This window comes from Dendronephthya gigantea, unplaced genomic scaffold (assembly GCF_004324835.1).
Source record: "Dendronephthya gigantea isolate DGI-Jeju-01 unplaced genomic scaffold, DenGig_1.0 000187F, whole genome shotgun sequence".
NCBI lineage: Eukaryota > Metazoa > Cnidaria > Anthozoa > Malacalcyonacea > Nephtheidae > Dendronephthya > Dendronephthya gigantea.
The window spans coordinates 12,941-23,223 of NW_021163197.1; the positions used below are offsets into that span (position 1 = coordinate 12,941).

A 10,283-nucleotide genomic window follows, 5' to 3' on the forward strand; every position below is an offset into this window, starting at 1 on the left:
TTATATTGTATAATTCATTTGATTGTTTCCATATTGAATTCATTTTTTGCCAGGTGCTAAATTTGGCAAAACCACCCCAAGCACCCCCGCGCGCTTGCGTTTTTCTTAGCTGACCTCTATACAATAACTGAATGCAACATTATTTTTTACAATTAAAGCACCTGGGTACGAGGCTGTTAAATCCCCTTGTTTTAAGAAAATATGCTTTGGGATTTTACAGCATTGCTTATCAAAATTTAAATTGCTTAAATCATTTCTGACCGCAGCTGAATTTCAGTTTACATTTAGGTTTAAGGCCTAGGTTATAAGTCGCATTTTAGTCGTGTCGAATGCAATTCAAATAATAGATAATGAGATGATAAACCCTATTAAGCTTCATTAACATCTCATTATCTTTGAATTGCATTCGACACGACCAAAATGCGACGTTTAACCTAGGCCTAAAAAGAGTTTGAAGTTACCCACTATAGCATTGCGGTTCCTGGCAGGTTGAGGTGAAGTCATACTTATTCAGATGTAGTTTATTAATATTGTCATGTTTAATAACACCCATGCAGCCATCTTACAATTTCCTTCATCAAGTTTTTAGAATGAATGACGAAGGAATTTTAATTCCTGAACAAATATTTGTTAATTTGCGCTGAAAGGAAGTTGAAATACTAATTTTTTTTCTAGAAAGCATTTAAGTGCGCGTGTTCTGGTCTTCTCGCATACCAAGTCCGCATTGATCTGAACGCAGAGCACAAGAAGACTGAACTAAACTCTATACAGCAGGTAAGCTATGTAGCTATTACGAACAATAACATGTTTAACCAGGAGGTTTCAAGAATTCTATACACAGGTGAAAATAAGATATACTTCGAAAGGCTTTGCATGCATGCATCGCGCTATATTATTGAGATGTTATCAAGAAATCTTTCGATAGTTGAAGTATGGCCTGAGTTCAATGTCAAATTTGCATTTTCTGTCGGCATGCTGGCGGCGGCTTTTCGATCTTGCTTTAGCTCATTTACTTCGTTTGTCAGGATATTTATTTCACCTTTAAGTCTTTCCTCGATATTTCGTATGGTGGTAATTACGAATTCATAATTATCGCTGTCTTTCTCTTCGTCTTCAATAGCTTCATCTTCGGTTTAAATATTGTTTACTGGCTGTATTAAATGAGCAATAATGCGACGCTGAGATTCCCTCAGTTTCTTTACTTAATTCGTTTGAAATGTTAGAGCTCGCTGTTTGCACCTTTACCGCCACATTGAATTCACCCATATTAATTGTCAGCCACTGATAAATCACTATTTTGCGAAAGCCGAGAGGCTTTTTCGTACCCAAAGCGAAATATTTATTCCTCTTTTCAGCAGATCTATTATAAATTGATATCCTGCCATTGTCATTGACATAGAACATGCACCCTGGTGTAGATAAAAGACGGGCGCGGACTGGTGGATGCGGACTGCTGGCTTTATTGCTCTTTCGCCCTACACCTTTCCTCTAGTCGACAGGAACCAGTGTTGTTAAATTGTTGTGTTGTGATGCCAGTTTTTCGGATGTAAAATAATAATGAAATCTGAAATATGCCGGGATAGTAAAAAAGGGAACTCATTAGCAGATATTCGGATATAAGAACTGGTATAAGCTTAAGTTTAGTAAGTTTTGGGTATGAGTTTAATTTACAGCTTCGCATACTAAAAGGTGTAGTTTGTGTAAAGCGGTGTAGTGTTTCGTCTGAAGTGCAGGGGCCGGTTGTTCGAAAAGTGGATAAGTCGCTATCCAACGGATAACTCGCTATCCAACGGATAAGTTTTATCCAGCGTGTGATTTGCGTTGCACGAAGCTTGGATAACTTTATCCAGCGGATAAAAATCGCTATCTACCGGATAAATTTATCCAAGGTCCGGAGGTAGTTTAAATCCACTATCCAGTGGATAAATTAAAAGATACAAGGTAACACTGTAAACATTTATATAAAATAGGACAAAAATGCAATATTCCTGTTACTGTGTTTCAGCAAACTAATACTCATCATGATTGTATTCACTATTAAAAATGTTTTCGAAGTGCAATTTGTCGCAGCAGCGTTTCACGTTGCCTACACATTCCGTTCCGAGCGGCGATTTTTTGGACATCCTCGCATTTATAACACGCGGTAAATTTACTATACGCTTCTAATCAGTTTATTAACGCAAATATGCAAAGAAAGATTAAACCTATTGCAAGGAAACTTGCTAATATCTAAGTAATTTCATTCACGAACATTAAAATAGTGTTCCTATATAAATTTGTTATGGAACCGAAAGGCAAAGCGTCGCAAGGTCAAGGAATAAAATTGCAATGTGTTTAATAAAATCACTATGATGTGAAGTGCAAAGTTCGAGCAAATCACTTGTTCAAGTCTTTTCCATTCAGTAACTATACTCGAGAATTCGTAATTATTATGAATTCAATGTTGTAAATGTTTAGCAACAGCTGACGTTGTGGTACAAAATTTCAGGATAATCCTGTTTTCTTCTGGTAAATTTTAACTTATCTATTGGATAGCTATCCACTTCACTATCCACGCTTCGTGCAACGCGTTTTTATTCAATGGATAACTATCCACTGGATAGCAGATTTATCTGTTGGATATAGACTTATCCGTTGGATAAGTTATCCATCTTTCAAACAACCGGCCCCAGTTTAAGATTTATAAGTTCAATTTTCGTAATTGTAACAAACTTTTAAACATCCCTCCTTTAATAAAATTTGTTTTATAGACGTCACATCTTATCGTAATATTAGCCTTAAATTATGGCGCAATCGACAAAAACCCCGTGGGATATTTTCTTGCTTTTCTGCCCGTGTCCACCAGTCCGCGTCCGCCAGTCCGCGTCCGCCAGTCCGCGTCCGCCAATCTGCGTCCTGGCCCGCCTTTTATCTACACCCCATGCAGCCATCTTACAATTTCTTTCATCAAGTTTTAAGAATGAATGACGAAAGAATTTTAATTCCTAAACAAATATTTGTTAATTTGCGCTGAAAGGAAGTTGAAATACTAATTTTTTTTCTAGAAAGCATTTAAGTGCGCGTGTTCTGGTCTTCTCGCATACCAAGTCCGCATTGATCTGAACGCAGAGCACAAGAAGACTGAACTAAACTCTATACAGCAGGTAAGCTATGTAGCTATTACGAACAATAACATGTTTAACCAGGACGTTTCAAGAATTCTATACACAGGTGAAAATCAGATATACTTCGAAACGCTTTGCATGCATGCATCGCGCTATATTATTGACGGAAACATAGTATTGGTGGCTATTAATGTTCAATGAAGCTGGTGATACTGGCAAAGGAGCTCTGCTTTTTTAGCTCACCGTATTCAAACCATTACTACACTGCATGTGAATATCGCGCGTACATATGCCTTCATATGCCTTCATAACTGCTTTCATGCATATACGTAGATACAGTACTTACGATGCCATTTTTCTTTTGCAGCATGAATCACCTTGCCTTGTTTTGCTTTTTACTCAACGTATCTGGTGTGTTTATGGTAAGTTGCCTCCGATAACCGATGCAAACTTGATCTATTTGAAGTGACTATAGGAAGCAATAGTACAATATAAACTTCGTAAAACATGTAACAATGATAAAACTGATGAGAATAGATTGTATGTAGAATAAATCATCCTCAGTTGCATTTCCTTTTTTATTTTTGAAAGGTTCTTATTCAATTTGAAAATCCAATACTTCCAAAGCGCTATGTTAACAATGATTTTAGTTTCAGCTTGTGGCAAATGGGTTTAGTCCTGTCACTTAGTCGGCAGTTCCCCAAGTGTTGCGGTGCTATAGTCTACAATATAGTCCATAGTCCATATGCCTTATTTGTTTACCGTGATATTCATATAAGGTAAACCATTCTTATAGTATAGCCGATAAACTCATGAAAGCATGCCTGTAGACTAAACAATAAAGGTTCATCCTCTTGATGCATCGTTCTATGTAAAAACAGAAAGACATGTCGGATCAGTTTTCAAAATTTATTATTTTTATGTAATCTACAAGAAAATTTTGATAAGTTAAAATTTATTTGCTTTTGAAAAATATAATGCGTTGAAAATTCGCGCCACGTTGCCAATTCGCGTCCTGTCTGTGTGGGCCTTAAGAACTTGAGAACCATACAGCCGATAAACTCATGCATTAACTGAAGCACCGCTCTATATTGACAATAAAAGTTCATATGTTCATATAAGAACCACATAGACGATAAACTCATGTCATGAGAGCACTCCCGTCAAGTTGCCTTCATGTATATGGCTATATATGCATGTATCTCAGTATCTGAGTAAAAGCGAAAAGAAATATCGCTGTTATGAAAATTTCCATATCCTGTTTGATCGTGCATAAATAATTGCAATACAATATAGAACCTATACCTATTTGTCTAGTATTATGACTGAAGTCACATATTTTAGCCGATAAACTCACGGCTTTAGATTTGAACATTAAACGTGCGCATAAGATTGAACTGTTAATTGTAAACCTGCGTAAACAGTTACAATATTTATTCTTTACTGGTTATTAACAAGAAAGAAATGACCCCGTTTTATCGATCTTCTGTTCTGACCCTGCATTACTGTGTATACGGAGTTACATTGCGTATATATATTCAATGTTTTATACTGTAAATTAAGTCATATACGAACCACAAGGCTATACCAATAAGAGTTCATTGCTATGAGAATGGGAGCCGAAATCGATAAATTCAGGAAAGTCCTCCTCTGAAATTGAAACGTTAATCTCCTTGATGTATGTATGTTGTATAAAGATGTATATAATGTATAATTTTGATCTTCTGTAAAAATTTTTTACTTCCCAAAATTTAAGAATTGCAATATACCCATATATAATATTTTCAGTCCACTGCAGTAAATTTTAAAAGTGACTTGATGATCGACCTTTTGCCCCAGAATGGACCGACATCCATCTGACAAACGGACACGAATCGAGATTTCGATTATACACAGTTCGGAGCAGAAGATTGGGTATAGACTTGCCTGCGCCTCGCGTTTAAACAATTATAACAAAACACTCTTTCGCATGTTTTAATCAAAACACTCCTTCTCTTGCTCGAACATTCAGTCTTAACTGGCATTGCTAATAACTCCAATGATATTCATTACGAACTTACCTGTCTGGTGAGACGTTAACAAAGGAGCAAAAATCCATACTTAGCCGGATTTTGCCTGAAGTATTGTCTAGCTAAAAGACTCAAAGAAACAGAAATAATTGTCACCGCTGTAATCCATTTGGAATCAACATACCAGTAATAGCTTATTTCTTAGTTACTATATCAAACAGCAGAAAATCTATTCAAATTACCTTGACTTTGATGAGAAACAGCTTAATACAGACACCGGACGCATCAGAACACTTAAGGATTTAAGACTGCGAAGTATTGCATTCTTAAACCTGACAAAAGCAGCGGAGTAGTATGGATTTAAATTATTATTTGCACTGTATGCCCAATCTGTTCTGTGATCAAACCCAAATCTCTACAGACCCTGCATTGGCCCAACTTACAACATTTAAAGACTTGCTCGCGTATAACTTAATCGTAGTGACATCGTTTACTATACAGGGTGTGAAAAGCGTATACTCTTCGCAAAAGTTATCTATATAAAGACGGGCGCACACAAGAGCTATATATGTGCTTACCAAAAAGTCGTTCGTGGCCACTCGCGTAAGGCAGTTGCTCTAGTGTGCGGGTGACTTTTCCGGTGACTTTGGTCATTCGTGCCACTTACGGCAAATATCTAGCATGTTTGATAGTTTCTACCTTGCGTGCCAAAATCTTTCCGTGTGCGGCAAAATGAAGGCCTGCTGCTCATGGGTTGTCTTGTATACGAAAGTAAAATCCAATATGGCGGTGCAAACAACGCAAAATGAATTACAGAGAGAAACGGGAATGCGCTATTGCACAAATAACTAAAAGCAAAAAAACCTCAAAGCAGTGGTATTGGAGAAAATCTCTAAGCAGGCGTGCTTCTTGGATACGGGATAAGCTGGAATTCCTTAAACCATAAATTGCCATTCGAATGTCAACTTAATTCAAGTCTAGATGTAGTGAGTATTTTAATTGAAGCTGTAAAGATATGCTAATGGCAGGAGGCGCTGCCCCCTCCATAAATTCACCACTCAATCCCTAAACCATAAATAATGAGAATCCTTTACTGTAGATACAATGTTAAATGCCGCTCCAGATAGTGCCAAGTCAAAAGAGCAGCTAAGTGAATGAGAGCATTGATGATGCAGACCTTATTGATGATGATTTGTTGGCAAATGATGATGATCCTGAGAGTGAAACATCACCTGCAGTGCCAACGAAACAGCCATTAACGGGTAAGAATTATCCCGAAGAAAACAGGCAGGGCAGAAATTTGAGCTAATCAAAGGCCTCATTGGCTGAAAGACAAAACAAACGGCATAAAATAGCTGACACCCATGATGAATCAATCAGTTCATTTGCTCGATATGTGACTGAATTATTGGCAGAATGAAAATTCAGTGGCCAAACACCATATAAACAATGTATTGTTTCAAGCTCAAATGGGAACACTGTCATACCAAGAGGGAAACACAGCATTTTCATCAGCTCCTGGTCCACAACACAACTGGTGTTCAACCAATCCACCAAAGATGAATTTCCGAAGGGTGCAGCAGACCTTACCAAGTGCATCTAGTACCCCTCTGTGCAATATTGTTCAAAGCAACTGGTCTGAGTTGTTCCTAGCATGCGCAGCAAGAAAACAGTTTACATGTTGAATAACTCATTACATATATTGATGTTGAATAATTATTGGTAAATCATATTTGATAATTATTTTTAATAATTCTATATATACATATGTTATATAATGAATTATTGTTGATGGAATATTGAATAAATATTTATTATTAAATGTTGAATAATGATTTATCAATTATTAATTTGTGTAACTAAATGGCTTTGTCATTTTCCCATACAATAAAGAACTTGCCCATACAATAAATTCAAATGGCTTTCAAAAGGTCGCCTGCAAGCAACGTTTGATTATGTTGTTGTACATTTTCCGCAGATATGATTTTGTTTATGTTGGACTTCACTTGGGTTTCTATATTCAGCAGACATTATCAACAGTGGTTGTAGTGAACAATATTTTTGGAAGTTAGGAAATTAACTGTTCAAAGTTTTTTGGAGCGCTTCTACTGAGACGTTTGCAAGTAAAACAACAATTAACAATACAACACCTTCAAGAAGTTTCCCTTCATTGTCTCATACAGTGCCAAACATGTTTCTTCAATGACACCAGATATAGTTCTTTCTCCCATCCTGAACTGAAAAGCTAAATTTCTAAATGATTCACCTAAATTTTGAAAAGTTTGTTAATGTGTGATACCATTCATTTGTCTGAAATTGGTACAATACGAGCTTTTAATATAAAAATGTGTAGAAACCTGACCTGTTGCAAGGAAACTTATTGTGACAGTGAGACGTTCCGTCGGGCTGATCGAAAACCGCTTTTGCGTGTCTCGCTTTACTATCAATGGATTCACCGTTAAAATTATCGCAAATTATTGCCTGTCAAGACGATGGTATACTTGTCGAAATTGCTCTGGTTCTTCTGAGTTTAGTTCTTGAACAAGATATGCGTAAGCTCCTTGACGATGTCGTCTCATGATCCATCGCTTCGTCCACGTACGACGATTCAAAGCTCGTAATCGTTGACGACGGCAACGCAACAGCAACAAAAATAACAACACCTCTTTGTCTTCACTTTCATCCATAATCTTGTTTGTGGATGTTTACTTTCGTATATTTACGCATGCGCTTAAGACAATCCATAAGCAGATAGCTCTCATTTTGCCGCACACGGAAAGATTTTGGCACGCGAGGCAGAATTTATCATTTAACATGCGAGATATTTGCCGTAAGTGGCACGAATGACGAGAGTCGCCGGAAAAGTCACCCGCACACGAGAGCAACTGCCTTACGCCAAATGGCAACGAATGACTTTTTGGTATTAGAGCATAGCTCTAGTGTGCGCCGGCCTTTAAGATTAAGATGCGCGCGAGATTGGCAAAAACTTTAGTAACTGTAATTACTTTAACGTTCTCTGGTTCTTCCACCGTTTACGTGGTTCTTTTTGTGAATTAAATCAATTTTATGCATGCTCAGATGCTGCTCCACCTGCGAGAATGGTAGAAGATCTTGTTTTTAAAGATCTTGCGTTTGCCTATGCGTGCACCAAATGTTTTGAAACTTTGACAGCTTGTGCAACACAGTCCACTGATATTTTCACCCAGTGTGATTAAATTGTGTTTGCAATGAGTACTTTTTTTGCGCAAGCCCTATTTTGGGAGGCTCTTAATAAAAACGATTGAAAAAGCTGGATCTTAAAGAATTTTATAGTGCTAGGTGTGCCAGAGAACGTTAAAGTGTTAGGGTTACTAAAAGTTGTTGAGAAGAGTATACTTTTTTTATACAATGTCGTCCTAATACTTGTACATATATTATTTCATCATCATCTGATATCATCATCATTCTTCTGACGATGACTATAATTTAGTCGAAACGCAGAAATTTATATTTTTTCAACATGTTTTCTTTTTACAGTCACGGAGATTCTATTGTTTTATATTTTATCAAAACGTACAAACAATCAGGATTTTTGAAATATGGTTTAATTTTTAAGGCAATAACGTTAAGCCCTGGTATGACTTCGACAACCTACAAAAGGTCATGTCTTGAAATCAAAACAAGTGCACCCAATGCATTGAGTGGTCTTTATGACATTTTGGTGGATAACACGGTGATCGCAGTCTACTGCGAGATGGCGAGGGCTGGTGGAGGATATACCTTTATACCGCGCGAGGCTGTTAGGCGATCAAAACTTCCAAGCCTGATAAGACAAATTTTCAAAAAAAAGACAAAGGTCCTTTTTCGTTTTCAAAAGAAAGATGGCCTACAACCATTCACCGTCATAACCCAACTTTCACGCTATTCCAGACAGAAAATCGGGGTACTGATGCACAACTACGTCGGCTATACTCGTCCACTGAACGCTGGTCTTGGTGATTATATCTATGTTGGTATATTACCTGCATCCATAGCGCGAGCCAGGATTGTTCAAGGATTCAGGTATCATATACATGTAATTTCATTCCATACGTTTTAAAGGAAACAATAGTCAGTAGACCTAGAATTTATGCATTTCGTATCTTTACTGAGTTAGGAACTAACAGTACAAAACGAAAGGTAGCACTTGATCATTCACATATTATGCACTAGTGACGGTTACTCTAGGCATTTAAACAGTTATTCGAATTAATGTCAAAATAAAAAAGAGTTAATTCGAGGTTCTAAACTGCCTTTCTGAAAAATATCGCTTTTAGATCAAATGGCAGAAGTGTAAATTTCACAAGCTGTGGCTCTAGTCCAAACTCTTTTTTTGCGTTCTTCCCAAACCATCGCGAAATTCCCATTAACGGTTATCATAGTGGGAACCTTGTTTATGAACAACGTGGTGTCGCAGTAGACTGGCGTAACACTGGAATTCCCTCTTACGGTCACCGTCAGATGCCCAACAACTTTTTCTTCCTTACCGAGATTCATTTTGGAGGATGTGGCACGTACACCTCAAGTGATCGCTGGACAGATGCCTTTGGTACTGCAATTGGCCTTCGTTAAGGAAAGAACTCTCATTGTTCTAACCTTTATTTTTTCATAATCTTTTTCATCACTTATAAGGGGTAGATTAGAATTATTTTGGACGAGATTCTTCAGAAACATAAATCATTTATGTAATATTTTTGAAAAATACATCTGGCAAACAATTTACGGGATTATGTAGTAATATTTGGCTTTAGTTTTGGATCGAAAAGGAAGTCTGCCCTTTGCAAAGAAAATATGCGACGATGGGTAACTATACGCACCTATCTGCAAGAATGCTTAAAGTTAGACAATTTTCGTGCAGGTTGATCGATATGCGGAGTTGGGAAAAGGTGCAACTTCGTTTTTATTATTTATCTAGTTTCCTGTCATCTCACATTATACCATTAAATATCGATGGCTGAGGCCAATTGTACTTGATAAAACTCTTAACTATGTTTTAACTACTTAATCCGAAGGTAGTTAAATTCTAGTTAACTTTAATCACGTAGTCAAGCTGTTTGTGTATAAAAAGGTATTTACCGTTAACTGTAGCTAAAATTTTGTTAAAGGTGTCGTGACTATCCAAAAGGGCATAATTAACATTTTCAAAACATAG

At 37.0% G+C, this 10,283-nt stretch overlaps 1 protein-coding gene across 1 annotated transcript; it reads left to right on the top strand.

Moving 5' to 3' along the window:
* Positions 1–768: 768 nt before the first annotated feature.
* Positions 769–9,797, top strand: LOC114538525. The gene is made up of 4 exons (XM_028559695.1): positions 769–774; positions 3,472–3,526; positions 8,709–9,154; positions 9,409–9,797. The coding sequence occupies exons 2-4, from the start codon at positions 3,473–3,475 to the stop codon at positions 9,701–9,703; spliced, it is 795 nt and encodes a 264-aa protein (XP_028415496.1). The 5' UTR covers positions 769–774; position 3,472; the 3' UTR covers positions 9,704–9,797.
* The last annotated feature ends 486 nt before the right edge of the window (positions 9,798–10,283 follow it).

Coding starts and splice junctions, on each gene's coding strand:
- LOC114538525 (XM_028559695.1), top strand. CDS start 3,473: ATGAATCACCTTGCCTTGTTTTGCTTTTTACTCAACGTATCTGGTGTG. Junction 3,527..8,708: donor ACGTATCTGGTGTGTTTATG/GTAAGTTGCCTC, acceptor TTAATTTTTAAG/GCAATAACGTTAAGCCCTGG. Junction 9,155..9,408: donor AGGATTGTTCAAGGATTCAG/GTATCATATACA, acceptor TATCGCTTTTAG/ATCAAATGGCAGAAGTGTAA.